This window comes from Cololabis saira, chromosome 15 (genome assembly GCF_033807715.1).
Source record: "Cololabis saira isolate AMF1-May2022 chromosome 15, fColSai1.1, whole genome shotgun sequence".
NCBI lineage: Eukaryota > Metazoa > Chordata > Actinopteri > Beloniformes > Belonidae > Cololabis > Cololabis saira.
The window spans coordinates 4936193-4958501 of record NC_084601.1 but is presented as its reverse complement, the minus strand read 5'-3'; the positions used below and the strand labels follow the sequence as shown (position 1 = coordinate 4958501).

At 41.9% G+C, this 22309-nt stretch overlaps 1 protein-coding gene across 1 annotated transcript; it reads left to right on the top strand.

Annotated features, from left to right (window-relative positions):
- The first annotated feature begins 502 nt into the window (after positions 1 to 502).
- neu1 (neuraminidase 1) lies at positions 503 to 21178 on the top strand. Its single transcript, XM_061742188.1, has 7 exons — positions 503 to 744; positions 1910 to 2099; positions 3692 to 3954; positions 6946 to 7128; positions 8819 to 9038; positions 9956 to 10182; positions 18143 to 21178. The coding sequence occupies exons 1-6, from the start codon at positions 664 to 666 to the stop codon at positions 10174 to 10176; spliced, it is 1158 nt and encodes a 385-aa protein (XP_061598172.1). The 5' UTR covers positions 503 to 663; the 3' UTR covers positions 10177 to 10182; positions 18143 to 21178.
- The last annotated feature ends 1131 nt before the right edge of the window (positions 21179 to 22309 follow it).

Here is a 22309-nt window from a genome sequence, read left to right as displayed (position 1 = left end):
AGTTTTCTTAAGCTGTAAGACATGATCAGCAATATTAAAATAATAAAAGGCTTGCAATATTTCAGTTGACTTGTAATGAATCCAGAATGTATGATATTTTTGTTTTTGTAATTGCATTACAGAAAATCACAATATTCTAATTTTCTGAGACAGTCCTGTATAAAATTTAAAAATCATTGAGGTTTTTAGTATTGTTTTGTAAGATTTTTTCTCTCCATATTTTTAATACATACTCCAAATAGCTTACTATATAAAAGTGTTACTGATTCAAACATCATAGTAATAAATCAGTTATTAAAAAAAGGGGATATGTTTAAAACTGAAAATAGTATAAGTCAAACTTTTGACAAAATAATCAACGGGCAAATAAAAGACAGGATAGCCCTGAACAAACTTTAAAAACACAATCATGGCATTTTAACGATTGCCTCTTAACGATTACGTCTGCTTTTATTTTGGTGGGGCACGTCGGTCACGTGACCACGCTCGATGGTCACATGGCTTTCCAAATCAACACTTCTGTTTCAGGTTTCAACCAACATTTCCCTCTTTATTTTTCTGTTACTTTATGTATCAGTACATTTATTTTGGGCTCTCGGCTCCTGAATTGTGGGATTGTTTTGTTTCGGAGTGAATAAGAAGGTTTGAGGAGAAGGATTGGACATGGGAAGTGGAAGGAGGATGGTTTTCCTGTCCTTACTGGTCTTACTGTCACCCGGTCCCTCTGTCAGCAGCCCTGCTCAGGTACGGAACACTCTTAATACACGCTTAATAAAAACGTTTTCAACATTACAGACTGTGTGTAGAGGATTGGGGAAGTAGAGTATTTTTAGGAAATTGACTCTTGAGTGCAGCGACTCAGCTTGATTTCATAACGTTGTGAAGAAATGTAGTGACTTCATGTGCGGCTTTTTAAGGTCAGATGACTGCAGAGGAGTTTTTAGTACCTCAAAACATGCAGGACTTCATCACATAGTCTTTTTAAAGTTTTTTTCTAGAGTCAAATGATTATAGAATAGAGACATTGGGTAATAACTTGAAAAAAACAAGAGATAAAGATAAAAAAAATCAGTCTTAGCAGTCAATATGGTCAGATTCCTCACTCCCTCTGCTCTGTTTTGCTGCTTTGGACTCTGGCATTGCTCATAAAAAGCTGCTGTAAGTCTGTAATTGATCACTAAATCTATTCTGTTAACCTGTTATAACAGGTTAACACTTCATGCCATAGGGGCCAAAAGCTGCTCATTGCTCCATAAAAGCTGACAGATCGCCACCCAGGCCAATATTGACTACAGGACTGTCTCAGAAAATTAGAATATTGTGATTTTCTGTAATGCAAGTACAAAAACAAAAATGTCATTCATTCTGGATTCATTACAAATCAACTGAAATATTGCAAGCCTTTTATTATTTTAATATTGCTGATCATGGCTTACAGCTTAAGAAAACTCAAATATCCTATCTCAAAAAATTAGAATATTCTGGGAATCTTAAACTGTAAGCCATAATCAGCAATATTAAAATAATAAAAGGCTTGCAATATTTTAGTTGATTTGTAATGAATCCAGAATGTATGACATTTTTGTTTTTTAAATTGCATTACAGAAAATAAAGAACTTTATCACAATATTCCAATTTTATGAGACAGTCCTGTATAACAACAGATTTGCACATCATTCGCTTACTGGTTTCTCTAGAGATGCACCTACTGATTGACTAGAGAACAATACCAGCACCAGCTCCAACAAGTCCTGAAGATATTTGCACTGCCCCAACTGGTTTCCCGTCCAGCCCTAACTGGTCTTGCTTTCGGTTAATAGGATTTTTTTTTTTATCTTAACCTTTCCCTTTGTTTGTCTTATCTCATATTCGGCCCTCTTTCTTAATTATCTGCAACCTTGCTTTCCAGATCGACCCTCTGGTGTATGAGGAGCAGCTGCTGTGGGTGAGCGGAGCCCAGGGACACGTGAACACCTACAGGATCCCTGTGATCACATTCACCCCAAAGGGAAGCCTGTTGGCTTTTGCCGAGGGAAGGAAGTCAACATCGGGGGACGCCGGAGCAAAGTTTCTAGCAATGCGACGGTCAACCGATAAAGGCAAGACTAGGCGAACACACACAGGCTCTACGTTTGCATGAGAATTAGGCCCTGTCCCAATACTCCCACTACCCCAACTTTTCAGCCCTACCCTTAAATCTTGCTCGTTCCTGTGAGGGTAGTGGTGTCCCAATTCCTCTTTGCATCTAGGGGGAGTGGGGATAACGAGGGGTAGTGTGTATGAATCTGTCCCTATGGATCGAGGGTTTTCGGATGCACGCTAGGTGAACTAGGGCCAGAAAAATTTCCCAGAATGCTTTTCGTCGTCATTTTCAGACTGAATCAAAAAAAAAAAAAACATGGTGGACATTTCTTATTTTTTAGTGAATAAAATCAATATTTTGAGTTAGTTTCTGCATAAAAATGCGTTTTAATTACATTTCTAGCGAGAAATATATATTTTACTTTCATAATATTCACTCAGTGAATGTAGATAATCACTCGTTTGCCCGTTGTTGCGAAGTCTTATTCAAACCTCGCCAGAATAAAGGCTGATTTATGGTTCCGCGTTACACAGAGCCTACGGCGTAGGTTACGCGGCGCCGTACGCCGTACCCTACGCCGTACCCTACGCCGTAGGCTCTGCGTCGATTTAACGCGGAACCATAAATCAGCTCCCTAGCCGGCAGGCAGAAATCCCAACATTTTCGGAGCAAATTTCTTAACAGGCGTAGCTACAACTATAATAATAATAATAATAATAATAAAACTTTATTTGTATAGCACATTTCATACAAGAATTGTAGCTCAAAGTGCTTTACATCAATAATAAGGCAAACAGCAAGTGCAGTTTAAATAAAGAGAAAGGTATAAAATAACAATCAACATCATATCAGATCCTAGCGTTCTAATAGGTTACTTGAATTACCATAATCTCATTACGGAGTATAAATAGTGACAGTTAAAAAATGTAAAGTTTAAAAATATTAAAAAATATTAAAAAAAAAAAAAAAAAAAAAAAAAACTGTTAGATTTCATCTATTAAACCAACATTTATCTTCCTAAATGATTTATTTCAGCCAGCGGTAATTCTCCACAGAGCTGCAGGTTTCTCCCCCGGGATGACGGCGCAGGTCAACCTGGCGATCACGTCTGTACTCCGGCTGCTGCTGCTGCGCCCCGGACCGGCGACTCTTATCATCTCCGAAAACATTGGAGCAAATTTCTTAACAGGCGTTATTTGGATAAACTGAGCCCAGGTTAGGGATCTTAACGGTTACTTTTACGCCTGAAAAAATATTAAAACTTAATAAAGTGGCATATTAACAGCGCTACAGCTGAAATTAAAACAGCTTTTGGCTCTCAGCTTCCTGATTGATGGTGGTGCTGAAAGTAGGAGTAGTGGGAGTATTGGGACAGACCCCTGGGAAGATTTCAAGTGCCCTAAAATCTGTGGCTTCTTTTTTAGGGGTAGTGGTAGTGAGGGAGGGCTAGTGGTAGAAAGTAGGGGGTGTATTGGGATTGGCCCGAAGTCAGAGTATCTGGGGTACACATAGGCAGTGTGTAGGTGTACCCCAGATACCCTGAGACAACACACAAACTTCATACGGAAATGCTTTTATCTGTCTCCACGTTCTCCTTTGCTCCTCCAGGAAACACGTGGTCCCCGACCAGCTTCATCGTGGATGATGGGATGAACCCCGACGGCCTTAACCTGGGCTCGGTGGTGGTGGACGAGGAAGTGGGCTCGGTGATCCTGATCTACGCCGTCTGCTTCCACTCTTTCCACTGCAACCCGTCCAGCACCATGATGGTGGAGAGCAGGGACGACGGGCTCAGCTGGAGTCCGCCCAGGAACCTCTCCATCGAGCTCGGAGTGCAGGCCTTCGCTCCCGGTCCGGGCTTCGGCATCCAGGTAGGAAAGGGATTTCATACGCTGCTGGGAGACGCCACAGCTGGACTTTATTCGCTGTAAAAACGGCTCAAAGTTTTCTTTCTGTGTGCAGTTCTTGTAACATAGAAACTGGTATGTTAGTCAGTCACCAGGTCTTAAACAGTAAAAGTTTTAAAGGGCAATTTCTGTGTAGTTTGAAAGTAGGCAGTTGAGCCATTGTAAACACCCTTTACTGCTGTGGGTTGTCATATTTATAGACGTATATACGTAGACGCCCCATCGAGCGCTGAGCCGTACGCCAACGTCGCCATATTGGATGTTCAAGACTGCGCTGTAAACTAATACAAGTAAATTTACTTATTTTCATAAAGCGCCTTTCTACAAAGAAATTTACATTTTACGTCTCATTTATTCATTCACACACGCACTAATATACTTGGGAAACAGTTAGGCACCAAATATAATATATTTAATTTTCTGAGATAAATAAGAACTTTATTGATCCAACATAGGAGTAACTCATGTTATATCAGTTATAGAGAACAAGGTAGTGCCGAATGTGTGTGTATGGATATAAAGGGCTTCACCCTTCTGACACCCTTGTACCATCGCAAATATGACAAAAAAGTTTTATACAAACCCCAAATTACAAAAAAATAAAACAACTACATTAAAAATACTTGCCTTATGTTTTCATAATAATAAGAAAAAAATATTTAGGAATTATTAAATACAAAACTGGAAGTATTTTGGATTTCAATATATAAAGAACACTTCAAATGAAGAATATACTGTATGTCAGGGATCAAGGGGTTAATAAAGTGTCTGGCTATCTGAATTTTGACAGCAGTATTTATTTATTTATTTTCATGGCTACGCAATTAGTACAAATATTTGAACCGCTATTTCAAAATACTTCCAAAATGTCATTATTCATTTTCATTATTCACTATTTCCATATCATTTATCATTTTTGGTTTGTGCTTTATTACAATCAAGGATAAAAGATACTTTACTGAACATAATCTTCAGATTATGCACTTGCGTTTTAATGTGTGTGTTGCACTATTTCATGGTGAAAAATTGATAACAAAAAGACGAATAAAATAAATACACGTTATAAATGTATAAGTCAATTCTTCCAAAAGAGTACTGTAAATGGTTAATCGTCACTATAGATATTTAGAATAACACCAGAGTATTTTGACATCTCCATTTGTAAAACCGTCCGTTTCATTAATTAAATATAAGTTTCCAAAAGCTGATTTAATAAGTTCTGCTGCACTAAAACCTGGTTAAATGACTCACTGATCTCTAATAGGGTTAAGTTTATTGTAGAAAAAACATTGTCTGATCTTGTCTGTGTGTTTAGTTAGATGAAGTTCATGGGGTTTTGTGTTTTTTTTATGAGTAAATCTTGTTCCTGTTCCGGAGAAAGGCAGACTGTGGACTCTATCAGTGGGAGTGTTTCTTCATTTACAGAGTCGATGGTCACAAGAGCTGTAAATGTTGTTTGTTTGGATGATTGGGAGATTCTGGTGACAAATACCTCATCGATCCCTTTTATCTGCAACCCCTTGGCGCATAAAAGTGGATCTTAACTTTAATTGTAATAAACCTCTTTATCTCTTATTGCTCTATTTCAGGTGATTTTTTTAGGAATTGAGGCATCTCTCGTGATGAATTCAGGATAAATGTTTTTTTTTTCTGTTTTTTTTTTTTAATTATATTTATTGGGTTTTCAGATTTAACATGACATAATCATTAATGATGATTTACATGTCCACATTCATAGAGAAAAGAAAAGACAAAAACATGAACTACTGATAACATATATAAACGAATAAATGCAAATTCAATAAGATAAAAAAAAATAAAAATAATTAAAATAGAAAAATATACCGTATTTTCTGGACAATAAGCCGCACCTGCATATAAGCCGCATCCGCTCTATTTTTAAAAAAATAATTAAAAAAAGATATACCTGTGTATATAAGCCGCATCCGATCTATTTAAAAAAAAAAAAAAAAGAAGATATTTAGCCGCAGATATTTATGTTGTTAGATTAGATATTTACTACATGTACAGAAGGATTTTGAACTGTAAATGATGTACATGTTTGTACCTAAATAGATCCTTTCCTAACAGTGTCTTTAACACGGCAGCAACTTTGCTGATTAAAACGGGACAGAACCAAGAGAAAATAACCGCTATTTATTTATCTATTTATCTGTTTGAAATCTGCTTCTACTTCTATCTGCTACAGAAGAAGTAGCGTATTCTTCTTTGCCTTTATTTTGTCTTAGTTTTGATTCTAATTCCATTTGAGCTCTCCAAGCGGTGGAAGAAAAATCCACAGAATAGCTGCACCTTTGTATAAGCCGCACGGTTGAAAACCTATGAAAAAAGTAGCGGCTTATAGTCCAGAAAATATGGTACATATAATATACATATAACCCTGCGTTTCCTATAGAGCTGATGCGTTGAATATCACATTTCCTTTATACACTTCCTGATTAGTGACTTTCAAGATATTTAATAAAATGTCCCAATAACTTAAAGAAACCCTGTAATTTCCCCTTGGTGGCGTAGATTAACTTCTCCATGGCTAGAACGTTGGAAAGACTGTGAACCAATGTTTCAGGATAAATGTTTGATTATGATCAGGAGGGACAGAAAGCAGAGTTTCTGCTGAACTGAGTTTATGAACAGGAATAAGAACTGGAGTGTGTGGTTGGGGATGTTAGTTGCATGGCATTTTCACTTCTCTTATTCTGTTTCTACCTAAACAGCAATCTACCTTGTACCAATCAACAACAAAAAATATGCAAATATGTTTACATCTTTGTAAAAAGGTTGTAAGGGTTGAATGTAAGGCAAAACAATGAGCCCACATCAAATAGTTAATTCATCTCATCGTTTTAGAGGCATGTTTTGTATATTTTCATGTATGTTTTGACTTGGAATAAAATCAGAGGATTTAATTTACATAGTTTTCTCTGCACTGAACAGAAACGTTATGAACCAGCAAAGGGGAGGTTGGTGGTTTGTGGTCACGGGACGATAGAGGGGGACGGTGTGTTCTGCATCCTGAGTGACGATCACGGACGGAGCTGGTACTACGGGGCGGCGCTGAAGAGCATCCCCTACAACCAGAAGAAGAGTCCCAACGACTTCAACCCTGACGAGTGCCAGGTACATGCAGAGTGATCTAAACTATGTTAGACTGGTGTTATATCATAATACTGTCTGTCTGTCTGTCTGTCTGTCTAATCAGATTGTAAAACCTGTTTGTCGCCCTCTGCTGGCTGTTTGGAAGAGAGGAACCTAAATATTTGTACAGGACTGTCTCAGAAAATTAGAATATTGTGATAAAGTTCTTTATTTTCTGTAATGCAATTAAAAAAACAAAAATGTCATACATTCTGGATTCATTACAAATCAACTGAAATATTGCAAGCCTTTTATTATTTTAATATTGCTGATCATGGTTTACAGTTTAAGATTAAGATTCCCAGAATATTCAAATTTTTTGAGATAGGATATTTGAGTTTTCTTAAGCTGCAAACCATGATCAGCAATATTAAAATAATAAAAGGCTTGTAATATTTCAGTTGATTTGTAATGAATCCAGAATGTATGACATTTTTGTTTTTTTTTAAATTGCATTACAGAAAATCACAATATTCTAATTTTCTGAGACATTCCTGTATATCGTCACCCTCATCATGGCCCAAGTCGTTTTTTTTCTCACGTTTTTAATAAAGCTAAAACAACTCAACCAAATATTTAGTTTAGTTTTAATTTTTTCTGAAAAGTTTGAGAAAAATGTGACTTTTATTTTAAGAGGGTGGTGATATTGAAGGACTGAGCCAGATGCATCGCCACCTAATGCCAGACCTGGACTGATGCTCAAGGATCTAACCGCTTGTGCTCAGATGTGTAGGACTCGTGTGGATACCAGACCTCTGTGTGATGTAAAAACTGAAACCTTTTACCTCTTCTGCTGAATGGTTCAGTGTTCTGAAACCCATATCCTTCAAAGGAGATTCAGTAACACGAAGGCCCAATCCCAATGTTCACCCTACTCACTACCACTAGCCCTAAAAATGAAGCCACAGGCCTAGGGCCCTTGTAATGTTCCCTAGGGATTGGGACACCACTTACTACGTCACTGCGTGGTTTACGTTCTAGTACGTCAGCGGTCCTGGGCATTTCACGGATTTTTGTGAGATCAGGTTGAAAACAATATTTTGAATTTAGTTTCTGCATAAAAATGCGTTTTGATGACATTTCTAGCGAGAAATCGACGCAGAGCCTCCGGCGTAACCTACGGCGTAGGCTCTGCGTTGGTGTAACGCGGAACCATAAATCAGCCTTTATTCTGGCGAGGTCTGAAAAGACTTTGCAACAACGAGCAAGCGAGTGATTATGTACATTCACTGAGTGAATATTATAAGTAAAATATATATTTCTCGCTAGAAATATAATCAAAACGCATTTTTATGCAGAAACTAACTCAAAATATTGATTTTATTCACAAAAAAATTAGAAATGTCTGCCATGTTTTTTTGTTTGATTCAGTCTTCAATTTCTTGGAAATTTTTCTGGCCCTCAGTCGGTGAGTCAGCATCTGAAATCCCTCGCTGTGAAGGGTTAGATTCATACACACTAGCCCTCGTTATGTCCACTAGCCCTAGGTGCAAAGAGGAATTGGGACACCACTACCCTCAGGGGAACACGCAACATTTAGGGATAGGGCTAAAAAGTAGGACTAGGGGGGGATTGGGACTGGGCCTAAGTCCAAAAGAGTCCATGAGCTCTGATTAACATCACATCATCTGTCTTCCCTTCTTCTTCCCTTCCTTTGTCTCTGTTTTGGCAGCCAGTGGAGATGACAGACGGCAGCATAGTGATCAACGTGAGGAACCAGAACAACTACCACTGCCGGTGTCGCGTGGTGGTGCGGAGCCGTGACGGAGGGCTGACTCTCCCCATAGACGACCTGTACTTTGACAGCACACTGGTGGATCCAGCTGTGGCAGCCGGGGCGCTGCAGAAAGACGGCGTGCTGTACTTTACCAACCCCTCCAACGACCGGAGCAGTAAGAAATAGTCTTAATTCTTTCCCTTCTAAAATTAGTCAAAAAGGAGCAGTTTTGGAAATTGTTGAAAAAAATCTAACTGGAAGAATGTACCGCAAAGGTGCAACATCTAGGACAGGGGTCGGCAACCCGCGGCTCTAGAGCCGCATGCAGCTCTTTAGCGCCGCCCTAGTGACTCCTGGAGCTTTTTCAAAAATGTTTGACCTTTTTTTTCCTTTTTTTCTTCTTTTTTTTCTTTGTTTTCCTTTTTTTCTCTTTTTTTCTTTTCTCCTTTCCTTTTTAATCTCGAAATTTTGACTTTTTTCTCGAAATTTTGACTTTTTCCTCGACATTACGACTTTTTTCTCAACATTTTTACTTTTTTCTCAACATTTTTACTTTTTTCTCGACATTTTTACTTTTTTCTTGACATTTTTACTTTTTTCTCGACATTTTTACTTTTTTCTCAACATTTCAACGTTTTTCTCGACATTTTTACTTTTTTCTCAACATTTTTACTTCTCAACATTTCGACTTTTATCGACATTTTTACTTTTTTCTGACATTCTGACTTTTTTCTCAACATTTCAACTTTTTTCTCGACATTTTTACTTTTTTCTCTCGACATTTCCACTTTTTTCTTGAGATTTCCACTTTTTTCTTGAAGTGCATAATGGAAAAAAAATCTTCCCCCAGTTCTAACTAATATAGAAACATGCAGCATGTGTTGCCTTCATTCTAAGGCTGATACAAGACTTTTCATTTTTTGTGGCTCCAGACATATTAGTTTTTTGTGCTTTTGGTCCAATATGGCTCTTTCAACATGTTGGGTTGCCGACCCCTGATCTAGGATAATTGGAAATACAGCAGTTTTAAGTACTCTGTGAAACAATTTTACATGAGTGAATGAGCAAATTGATTTATTTTATCCCCCTTAGGAGTAAATCTAACGTTAAGATGGTCCTTGACGAATGGCCTAACTTGGGAGAATAAAGTGGTCCAGATATGGGCCGGACCGAGCGGCTACTCCTGCATCACATCGCTGGACAGCGGTTCTGTAGAAGACAAGAAATACATCTTTGTCATCTACGAGAAGGGCCACAGGGATTACGATGAGAGCATTTCCTTCCTAAAGATCCACCTGTACGGCGGCCGGTAGGAGGAAGTGAGTCAGATACGACGGCTATACTCATAGGTCCGTGTACTTCGCGGCCATCCGTTCTTTGTTTTTGAAATGACAAAATAAAAATAGAGAAATAATCCAAAATAATCCATTTCCCATCTTTTGTTTTGATAATAAAAAACGGAAAACGGATCCTTATCCGTTATCCGTTATCCGTTATCCGTTATCCGTTATCCGTTATCCGTTATCCGTTATCCGATTTCATTGATGTGTTTGAAAATCGAAATTGGGAATTAAAACAGCGAGTGGAAAACTCTTTTCTCATTTCCTATTCGTTTCCAACGGGGGGGGGTGCAGTATGGGTCCGTGTATCTTTTGGTCATTGGATTTTTCCATCATGAGTGGGAATCAAAAAACAAAAGACGATTGGTTTATTTGATTTTCCTTTTAAAACAAAAAACAAATATTGAATTACACTGCATTTTTTCTTTTTCTGTGTTAATATGATTTAACAAAGATTCAAAATACGCTTTTATTTTCGTTTTCTATTTCATATAAGAAAAATGAAATTACTAGTCAACAGGAACGAAAAAACGAACCAAAAACAACCGTTTATTCATATTCAGTGCAGTGTTTGGCGGTGTGCTTGTGAGAACTGGGGTCCCTGGAGGTCCTGCAGAGCCAATGTCCCCGTAGCGCGAGGTGTCCCCGGCGAGCTGCAGTGTTTGGCGGGCTGTCTGTGAGTGTCCTGGGGTCCCTGGAGGTCCTGGAGAGCACAAGTCCCCGTACCGGGAGCTGTCCCCGGTCCTGGCCGGGATCAGTGCAGTGTTTGGCCGGTGTGCTTGTGAGAACTGGGGTCCCTGGAGGTCCAGGAGGCAAAGGGGAAGCCCAAGTAGCCTACCCCCCGTACCGGGACGTGGTCCCGGTCTTGGCCGGGTGCAGTGCAGCGTTTGGCGGGCTGGGTGTGAGTGTCTGGGGTCTCTGGGTGCCTGGGTCCTGGTCCCGGGACTCGTGGGTCCCTGGGTCGGGTCCCGGGACTCGTGGGTCCCTGGGTCGGGTCCCGGGACTCGCGGGTCCCTGGGTCGGGTCCCGGGACTCGTGGGTCCCTGGGTCCTGGCCACTTTCGCCCGATTTTCAGACACTTTGGCCGGCTTTCGGCTTCCTTCGGGCCCGCCTCTGCGGCGCTGCTCCCCCCGACCACCGGGGGGTTTGCAGCGCCTCCCTCTCGGTAGCGAGACCGAGTCGACCCGTCCGCCCCAGGTGTCCCCCCACGGAGCCTCGCCGCCGCCGGGCAGGCCGACCTCCGACGTCGGCTGCCGCTCTGGCGGTGGTGTTCTCCGGGAAAAACAATGTTTCTCAAACCCTACCACGCCGCAGACGGCTGAACCGGGGCCTGGATTGTGTGTAGTTATTCCATGAAGTAATAAGGTTCGTACAACGACGTACTTGGAGTCTGGCTTTATTAACAGCTGTTTGTACAAACAACCCGGGCTGGCTCTAACGTCTCCCACAATGCCCCGCATCACAACACAGCTGACGCTGAAGCCACGCCCCCTTCTTAAAGGAACAGAACCTTATTCTATAATAATACCACATCTCCCTTTCTGTGAGAACAAAGGGTAGACTACCTTTGTCTCTGCAGGTCTTAAGGGGTTTATTCTGCCCTTTTGCTGGAAGACCTGTCCCTGATCTGTCCCTGTCCCAAGCATGCAAAAAAAAACAATCAAAACCTTACACTGTGAACTATTACTTTAGCAGGTTGTGAACTGCAGAACTTAAACCCTGAGGTTCCAGATAAATTTAACAATAAAGAACAATTTCACAACCACATGTCACCCTCTCTTTTTTTTTCTTTTTTTTTTTCATGAAATCAATGCGTTATATGTCCAGTCTCTGCGGCCTTCTAACTTCTCTCCCACACCTGGTTCGCACAGTCTCTGTGGTGGGGCCCTCTCCACCGGGTGATGTCGTTGGTGGAGCTGGCTCAGGTGTAGGCAAATCTTCTCCGACTGGTGGCTCCTCAGCATCGACCACCCCACTGTTGGTCTGCAGAGGCACCAAGTGATGTCGGTTCCTCCTCAGTGTGCCCTGAGGCCCCTGGATGATGTAAGAGCGAGGGGTGTCGTGTGTAGATAGCACTGTGCCCTGGACTCGTGCATCAGTGATCCACACATCCTCTCCAGGTATGAGTGGCTCCAGGTTTCTCGTGCCGTGTCTCTTGTCAAACGATTCAGCGTCCTTCCTCCTCTTCTCTCTCTCTTTGGCCCCCAGGGCGTTGTAGTCTGGCAAAACTGGATCCAGCAGGGTTGGGAGGGCAGGAACTGTAGTGCGGAGGCGGCGGCCCATCAACAGCTCAGCTGGACTATAGCCATTTTGTAGAGGAGTTGCTCTGTAGGCCAGCAAAGCAAGATATGGGTCTGATGCCTTAGTTAGCAGATTTTTCACAGTTTGAACAGCACGCTCCGCTTCCCCATTGCTCTGGGGAAACTTGGGGCTGCTGGTGATGTGCACAAAGCCATACTCTGCTGCAAAGGCTTTAAAGTTGCAGCCTGAGAACTGAGGTCCATTGTCACTTCTCAACACTTCACAGATTCCATGACGAGAAAACATGGATTTCAGGTGCAACACCACATCCGTGGACCTTGTGGGTGACAGCAATGCAATTTCCACATACCTTGAGAAATAATCTACTACTAGTAGATAGGTCTTGCCTGTCAATGTGAACAGGTCAGCTCCCAAGGTTTGCCAAGGCCTGTCTGGCATCTCCGTTGGCATCAGTGGCTCTTTGACATTCTTTCTCTCTTGAATGCAGGTTTTACATTTCAGCACCATGTCATTCAGCTGGCTGCTGAGCCCCGGCCACCATACTGTCTGTTTGGCCCGGTCCCTGCACTTTGTCACTCCCAAGTGGCCCTCATGTAGTCTCCGCAGCACATCACCTTGTAACGCAGATGGGATGACAAGTCTTGTGCCCCGTAGCAGCAGCCCGTCATGTACAGTTAGCACTGCTCTCTCAGTCCAGTAATGTCTCAGCAGGCCCTGCAGTCGACTTTTGTCCGGCCAGCCACCTGTGCAGTACTTCATCAGTGCAGAGCATGTGCTGTCTGTTTTCAGATGCTCACGTAGACTGCTCAGATAATCACCACTGACAGGAATGTTGCTGATGACAGTGTCCACATAGATGTTGGTGTCTTCCAGTAAGTTTGTGTCAGTGTGTGCTCCTGGAGCTCTCAGAGGGGCGCGGGACAAGGTGTCGGCTGTCCACAGGCTTTTGCCAGGGACGTGATTAACTGTATAGTTGTACCTCATAAGTCGCATCCTAAATCTTTGGATCCTTGGCGGGAGGTCGTCCAAAGCCTTCTCCCCCAGCAGACTCACCAACGGCTTGTGGTCAGTTTCCAGCTCGAATGGTCTTCCCAGGATGAAACAGCTGAATCTTTCACACGCCCACGTTGCAGCCAATGCCTCCTTCTCTACCTGTGCATAGCGCTGCTCTGTAAGCGTCATTGACCTGGACGCATATGCCACAGGTGACCACCTGGTGTCGCTCTTCTGCAGCAGGACTGCCCCCAGGCCAAAGGAAGATGCATCAGCAGAGATCTTTAATGCACTGTTTGGGTTGTATAGTGCGAGCACTGGTGTGGATGACAGCTCTTTTTTTAACTGATCAAAAGCGGCCTGCTGCTCCGTCCCCCAGTACCAGTGGTTCTTCTTGGACAACAGGTCTCTTAGCACTTTATCCTTTTCCGCCAGGTTTGGCAAAAAGCGGCCGAGCTGATTGACCATGCCCAGAAAGCTCCTGACTTCGCTGACGTTCTTGGGTGGATCCATCTCTTGGACAGCTCTTGTTTTGTCTGGATCTGGCTTCACTCCCTCTGCCGAAATCACATGACCCAGGAATCTGACTGTGTGGCGTGTGAGCTCACATTTTTCCATGTTGAGCGTAATGCCAGCTTTCTGTGCCTTCTCCAGCACCGCATGAAGCCGCACATCATGCTCGCCCTGGGTCCGTCCCCAGACAAGGATGTCATCCATGTGACACAGTACTCCCTCTAGGCCGCCAGTCACTTCTGTCATCATCATTCTTTGAAAGTGCTCTGGGGCGGAGGCTATGCCAAAGGGGAGGCGGTTAAAATAGTAGCGCCCAAAAGGCGTGATGAAGGTGGTGTATTTGGCAGACTCTTTTGTCAATGGTATTTGCCAAAAACCCATATTGGCGTCTAACTTGCTGAAGACTGTTGCGCCAGCTAGCATGCCCAGTGTGTGCTCAACAGAAGGCAGGATGAATTTTTCCCTGCATACTGATTCATTCATCTTTGTAAAATCCACACAGATGCGAACAGTACCTGCTTTCTTTGGGACCACCACCATCCCGGCGCACCAATCCGTCGGCTCCTCAATCTTGGTGACCACGCCCATCTTCTCCATACGGTCAATCTCCTCCTTCACTTTTCCCATGAGTGGCAGGGGAACTCTGCGTGGTGTATTGAGAGAAAAGGGCACCGCCTCTGGCTTCAATTTAATGGAGTATGGCCTCCGAACAAGACCCAAGCCACTGCACAGCTTCGGATACTGGTGTTTCACTGTTTCCATGGTGATGCTATTGACCCTGCTCACAAGCTGAAGCTGATCTATGGCAGGCCTTCCCAACAGTGCAGTGTGCAGGTCTTTCACGACATAAATGTCTTCTACAGCTGTCTTTCTGCCACTGCGTAGTGTTTCTCTGGCCACACCGAGGACAGAAAGCATGTTGCCACCTGGCCCAAACAATGGGCGTGTCGACTCTGCCAGGCACGTCACGTCATGCCCCCCTGTGATGTCATGGTACACCTCGGCTGGCAGTGCAGTGACATCAGCACCAGTGTCTATTTTAAAGCAAACATTTTTCTGTCTTATTTGCAGCTGCACTGTCCATGGGTCTTTTCCAGCATCCAGAGCTCCCAGGAAGAAAGTCTCATTGTCCTCTGCAGTAACAGCATTGAGAGATCTCGCACTGTGTCTGCACACTTTGCCATAATGTCCTTTTTTTCCACAGTTGTGACATACAGCATCTGCAGCAGGACATTCAAATTGTCCATGTGAGGGCACCTTTCCACATCTATAACAGCCCTTTGAGCTTTGCTGTGGCCATGCATTAAGTTTATATTTGCCTGGCGTCTGTGCCTGTAGCTGAGGCTTGGAGGGATATTTTCTGTAGCTTTTAGCATGCACAGCATCAACACTGGAGTGCACAGCATCAACGTTGGAGCACTTGTTAGCACCGCCATATTCTCCTCTTAAGTCAGACTGCTGTCTTCTAACTTCTTCAAACTGCCTTGTTTTTGTAATAGCAGTTTCGAGGGTCAAGTCTCTGTCTAGCTGTAGCTTCTCTGACAACGAGACATTGCTCAGCCCGACCACCAACCTGTCACGTATCAGCTCTTTCTTTAACTGTCCATAGTTGCAATGTTCAGCCAATCCATATAAAGCGGTGATGAAGGAATCGACCGTCTCTCCCGGCATCTGCACACGCTGATTGAACTTGGCTCTCTCATAAATCACATTTTTTTTTGGCACAAAAAATGCATCAAAACCTGCTTTGACACCCTCGTACGTCTTCTTCGCCTCGGCCGTTAGCGTTAGCCCCATTAGCACGTCTTCGGCTTCATCACCCATGCAATACACTAACGTGTTTATCTGATTATCTTCAGACGTTGTGTGTAGGTTGCTTGCAACCCGAAAGCGGTCGAATCTCCTGATCCAACGCTCCCATTCTTGAGGTTTTGTAAAGTCAAACGACTCTGGAGGCTGTATCGTGAACGTAGCTGTTGGTGGTGTTGCCATGGTTACCGGCTCGTCTCCCATTCCTCCGCGAAACCGATAAACTGTACTCTTTTTCTTCTTTTTTCTTTTCTTCTTCTCAACTTGACTCCCTTACAAGTCGCTCACTTCTGACACCATGTGTAGTTATTCCATGAAGTAATAAGGTTCGTACAACGACGTACTTGGAGTCTGGCTTTATTAACAGCTGTTTGTACAAACAACCCGGGCTGGCTCTAACGTCTCCCACAATGCCCCGCATCACAACACAGCTGACGCTGAAGCCACGCCCCCTTCTTAAAGGAACAGAACCTTATTCTATAATAATACCACAGATTGCCGGTCACCCCCAGCCCGAGCGGACCCACCCGCCCGCCCAGAAAACGGTGCGTCGAGGCGGGGCGAGGTTCCGGCCGCTCCCGAGGTCTCCCCGCACGGGGCTGCCGAGACCCGAGTCCCGTTGCTGGTGGATCGGAGGTCGGCCTGCCCGGCGGCGGCGAGGCTCCGTGGGGGGACACCTGGGGCGGACGGGTCGACTCGGTCTCGCTACCGAGAGGGAGGCGCTGCAGACCCCCCGGTGGTCGGGGGGAGCAGCGCCGCAGAGGCGGGCCCGAAGGAAGCCGAAAGCCGGCCAAAGTGTCTGAAAATCGGGCGAAAGTGGCCAGGACCCAGGGACCCACGAGTCCCGGGACCAGGACCCAGGGACCCACGAGTCCCGGGACCAGGACCCAGGGACCCACGAGTCCCGGGACCCGACCCAGGGACCCACGAGTCCCGGGACCAGGACCCAGGGACCCACGAGTCCCGGGACCAGGACCCAGGGACCCACGAGTCCCGGGACCCGACCCAGGGACCCACGAGTCCCGGGACCCGACCCAGGGACCCACGAGTCCCGGGACCAGGACCCAGGCACCCAGAGACCCCAGACACTCACACCCAGCCCGCCAAACGCTGCACTGCACCCGGCCAAGACCGGGACCACGTCCCGGTACGGGGGGTAGGCTACTTGGGCTTTCCCTTTGCCTCCTGGACCTCCAGGAACCCCAGTTCTCACAAGCACACCGGCCAAACACTGCACTGATCCCGGCCAGGACCGGGGACAGCTCCCGGTACGGGGACTTGTGCTCTCCAGGACCTCCAGGGACCCCAGGACACTCACAGACAGCCCGCCAAACACTGCAGCTCGCCGGGGACACCTCGCGCTACGGGGACATTGGCTCTCCAGGACCTCCAGGGACCCCAGGACACTCACAGACAGCCCGCCAAACACTGCAGCTCGCCGGGGACACCTCGCGCTACGGGGACATTGGCTCTCCAGGACCTCCAGGGACCCCAGTTCTCACAAGCACACCCGCCAAACACTGCACTGAATATGAATAAACGGTTGTTTTTGGTTCGTTTTTTCGTTCCTGTTGATTAGTAATTTCATTTTTCTTATATGAAATAGAAAACGAAAATAAAAGCGTATTTTGAATCTTTGTTAAATCATATTAACACAGAAAAAGAAAAAATGCAGTGTAATTCAATATTTGTTTTTTGTTTTAAAAGGAAAATCAAATAAACCAATCGTTTTTTGTTTTTTGATTCCCACTCATGATGGAAAAATCCAATGACCAAAAGATACACGGACCAGTATGTTAGAGTTCAGTACATGTTATTGATTGGACGCTGCAGCTGAACGGACTGTCCCAACATCACTGCAGTTTCATGATGGAGTGAAGACAGATTACAGATTAAACTCATGTTTCACTCCCAGGTTTCATATTTGATTTATTTTCTGTTTCAACATTAAAAAAATCTAAAACTGTTCATTTTCAATCTGATGAAACAACTTTCTTCATTTATTACTGCGCATGTGCAATCCCCCCATTTGTCCAATCCTTGTTTTCAGTATTCTTGGAAATAGGGAAAAGAGTTTTCCACTCGCTATTTTGATTCCCAATTTCGATTTTCAAACACATCAATGAAATCGGATAATGGATAATGGATAATGGATAATGGATAACGATAAGTTTTCCGTTTTTTATTATCAAAACAAAAGATGGGAAACGGATTATTTTGGATTATATCTCTATTTTTATTTTGTCATTTCAAAACAAAAAACGGATGGCCGCGAAGTACACGGACCCTCATAGATTTCTTTGTTTGTTTGTCTGTTTTACACAAACTAATGTTTAGATTTCATCATGTGTTTGTCTCCCAGATTCAAACCTTGACAGGGGGAAAAAGGACACAGCAGGATGTGGTTTACTCCAACAACTGTCTCAGGAAGAAAATAAGAGACTTGTTCACAATTCCTTTTCTAACAAACACAAACTGTTGAGATGTGATGGAACTCTATGAACTTTATTTTCCTTCCTTTTTTTGTCACTTTTAAGAAAAATCCACAGCTGATCAAGGCGCATATCTTTCTGGTCAAGTGTTTCTGTTATGTATGATAATTACACAACCTCAATATATTACTTCATTCCTGATCTAAGAGAGAAAACATTGGGAGATATTGTAAAGAATAAGTCAAAGGATTATTCTTCTCAGATCAAGCACACTATTATTTTTAAACTTTTCTTCAGACATGTTTTGTTAAAGTGAAGACGGTCACTGAGAAATCACCTCAGTCTTTTTCTTGGCTCGATTTTTCTTGACCGCAATACAAAATGTCATCAGGTTTCCAAAACACGGCAGGAAATTAGCAGTGAGTACTTAGCCTTGTAAATAAGTAAAATAGACACAAATAGATGAATAGAGGGATAAATGGATCACAGTTTGTACAGCTGTATAAAAATAAACAAGCGTTGCCTTGAATGTTATGGTCACGAGAAACTGTAGGACAGAAATATCTCATGTCCTTTCATAAAGGATGCTCCATTGTTTTCTAAGCTAGAGGGTCATAAAGGATCCATTGAAGTTCCTTGGCATTTTAGACATTCTAGCAGATGATGGTTACCATGGCTACTGAGATACTTTCAGGTTATTTCACTCACTTAGGAAGCTTCCTAAGCAAATAAACCCCCAAAAGACTGAGCTGGACCTACAGTTGATGGATCATTACAGCTGCTTGTGTCTGGTTAACCAGCTAAAGAGTGGGCAAATCAATATGGACCATGTTTGATCCACAAAATTGATTTAAAAAAATTATAATAATATTAATAAAATACAGTTATCTTTGTGTTTTCCCTGCTGATGTGTTTTTAACATCACACCGCCATCCACTGTCAACACCACGGACACGTATTTGTGCTTAATACTTCATTCAAATGATTCCAAATGTGAAAGCGGGAGTGGAGAAAACTTTCCAAGATAATAATCAGGAGATCCCAATTCTTTTGGCATTGTCTTAGACCAGGGGTTGGCAACCCAAAATGTTTTAGAGCCATATTGGACCAAAAACACAAAAAACTAATATGTCTGGAGCCGCAAAAAAATGAAAAGTCTTGTATCAGCCACATGCTGCATGTTTCTATATTAGTTATAACTGGGGGAAGATTTTTTTTTTCATTATGCACTTCGAGAAAAAAGTGGAAATTTCGAGAAAAAAGTGGAAATTTCGAGAAAAAAGTCGAAATTTCGAGAAAAAAGTCGAAATGTCAATATTAATGTTGAAGTACAATCTTGAGAAAAAAGTCGAAATGTCGAGAAAAAAGTCAAAATTTCGAGAAAAAAGTCGAAATGTCGAGAAAAAAGTCGAAATGTCGAGAAAAAAGTTGAAATGTCAATATTAATGTTGAAGTACAATCTTGAGAAAAAAGTCGAAATGTCGAGAAAAAAGTCAAAATGTCGAGAAAAAAGTCAAAATTTCGAGAAAAAAGTCGAAATCTTGAGAAAAAAGTCGAAATTTCGAGAAAAAAGTCGAAATGTCGAGAAAAAAGTCGAAATGTCGAGAAAAAAGTCGAAATGTCAATATTAATGTTGAAGTACAATCTTGAGAAAAAAGTCGAAATGTCGAGAAAAAAGTCAAAATGTCGAGAAAAAAGTCGAAATGTCAAGATTAATGTTGAACTACAATCTCGAGAAAAAAGTCGAAATGTTGAGAAAAAAATCAAAATGTCGAGATTAAAAAGGAAAGAAAGAAGGAAGAAAAAAAGGAAAAAAAGAAGAAAAAGCCCTAGAGCCGCGGGTTGCCAAGCCCTGTCTTAGACCTTTCCAGAAAGGGGAAATTCATAATTTCTAATTTCACATTTTTGAAAAACAGTATCACTTTTGGGGGAAACTCAGTGCCAGCCAGACTCTTGAGTTTGGTGCAAACACAAACCCTTGCTGTGTCAAATCAAACTCGCTCTCTATACACGCTCTGTTTCCAAGGTTAACATTTATTTTGCCAGATTTCCAGTGTGTTTGAATTTTTCTGTGACTTACTTGCCAAATCTTTTTTGAGTGGTACATGTTTTAAATTTTAGAAAAGTGCTCAGACAGCTCCCATTTCAGAAAGGGAAAGGGAAAACGGCTCTCTAGAAAAAGAAGAAACTTTGCACAGATATGAGGTAGTGGGAACAAACTGTGAACATGAGAATTTGCTTTTGATTTTTGTTTTTTTTCTGGTAGACTAACAGGCTGTGTGGTATATTTGGAGTCTTGCTAAATTAAACTTGTCTTAACTGGTCTGCTCAGAGGTTTGTACCTTTTAATTATAAAGTGGATTTTTGTTTCTGCTTTTAAGATGCAGTAGAACCATGAATGAATGCTGATTAAAAGTGCGTTCAGCGTCTTTAAAACCAGCAGTTACATAAATAGTCTGAACACCCGTCTCTGATCCTGCTGGACTTGAATGTTCTCTGATTTTCGTCTGCTGGTGTTTGACTGGTTTTGAAATAACATAATCCGAGCTACAAAAAGTCAATGTATTATTGTTATTGCTTCTGTTCATGTGGCATGGGAGACCTCTGTTTTATGTCTGTATTTACATTTAAATGTTTGATTTAAACAAGAGTTCTCAAAACTCCTTTAAATTATGATTCTACTCCAAGGAAGAGCTCCCTTCCTTTTTTCAATTCTTTATTTGATCTTGTTTTTGAACTTCTTTTAAAAAAAGAACCAACAACAATGTGCTGATTTTTCCAAAAGACAGTTTATATTGTTTATATATGAAACTATGAAATTAGCAAGAGAATTGCACAATATTTCAGTCTTCCAACTACATCACTCATCAACTCTATTGTGAAATCTAATATTAATTGCTATATAGTAATTTGAATCCATCCTCTTGTATGATTTTATGTATCAAAACAAAAATAAAAAACCTCATCCTTAACACGTCTTATAACGTTTTATTGATTATATAAACTCAGATGAACGACACCACAGCATCATGTCCTAACCTTGGGATGAGAAGTCTCTTCCTAGGAAGATTGGCAAGTGTGTTAAATGTTCTCCACTTTTCAACACTGTGTTTGCATCTTTGGCTCAATTTTGAGAAAAAAAAGGATAATGATATGGTATAATAAGTTATGTGTTGTTCTGAGGTTGTATTTACCTAATTTCTAAAACTGGTAAGGAAAAATTTATTTTTATTATGTCATAATACATCGAATGTTATAATTGACAGAGGGTTGTTCTTTTTTACATTACTTATTTTTGACAAAGATAGCATTTTCTCTTAGAAAACAATGCACTTTTCATGTAAAGATGTTCATTCCTGCAGTTCAGTAAATTACCATATTTCTGAACTATAAGCCGCACCTGCATATAAGCCGCATCCGCTCTATTTAAAAAAAAAGATATGCAAGCCACAGATATTTATGTTGTTAGATTAGATATTTACTACGTGTACAGAAGGATTTTGAACTGTAAATGATGTACATGTTTGTACCTAAATAGATCCTTTCCTAACAGTGTCTTTTAACACGGCAGCAACTTTGCTGATTAAAACGGGACAGAACCAAGAGAAAATAACCGGTATTTATTTATCTATTTATCTGTTTGAAATCTGCTTCTACGTACTTCTATCTGCTAAAGAAGAAGTAGCGTATTCTTCTTTGCATTTATTTTGTCTTAGTTTTGATTCTAATTCAGGTTAGAGCGCCTGAGCGGTGGAAGAAAAATCCACAGAAAAGCTGCACCTTTGTATAAGCTGCATGGTTGAAAACCTATGAAAAAAGTAGCGGCTTATAGTCCAGAAAATACGGTATTCGCTGGAATGTTCATATTGTCAAAGACGGCTTCGGCATATATCTTAAAAAAATGACGAAATCTGCCAGAAAGTTTGTATGATTACCATTTTTAAACATTAAATATGCTTTTCTGTATAGGTTTATCTTTTCGTGGTCAAAATTGTTTTTGAATGACAGTTTATGGAAAGTTTATGAGTTTGTATAGTTTCTTTTTACTCTAAAAATGTAAAATGAACATCTTACATTTGGTCATCTTTGTTAAGATT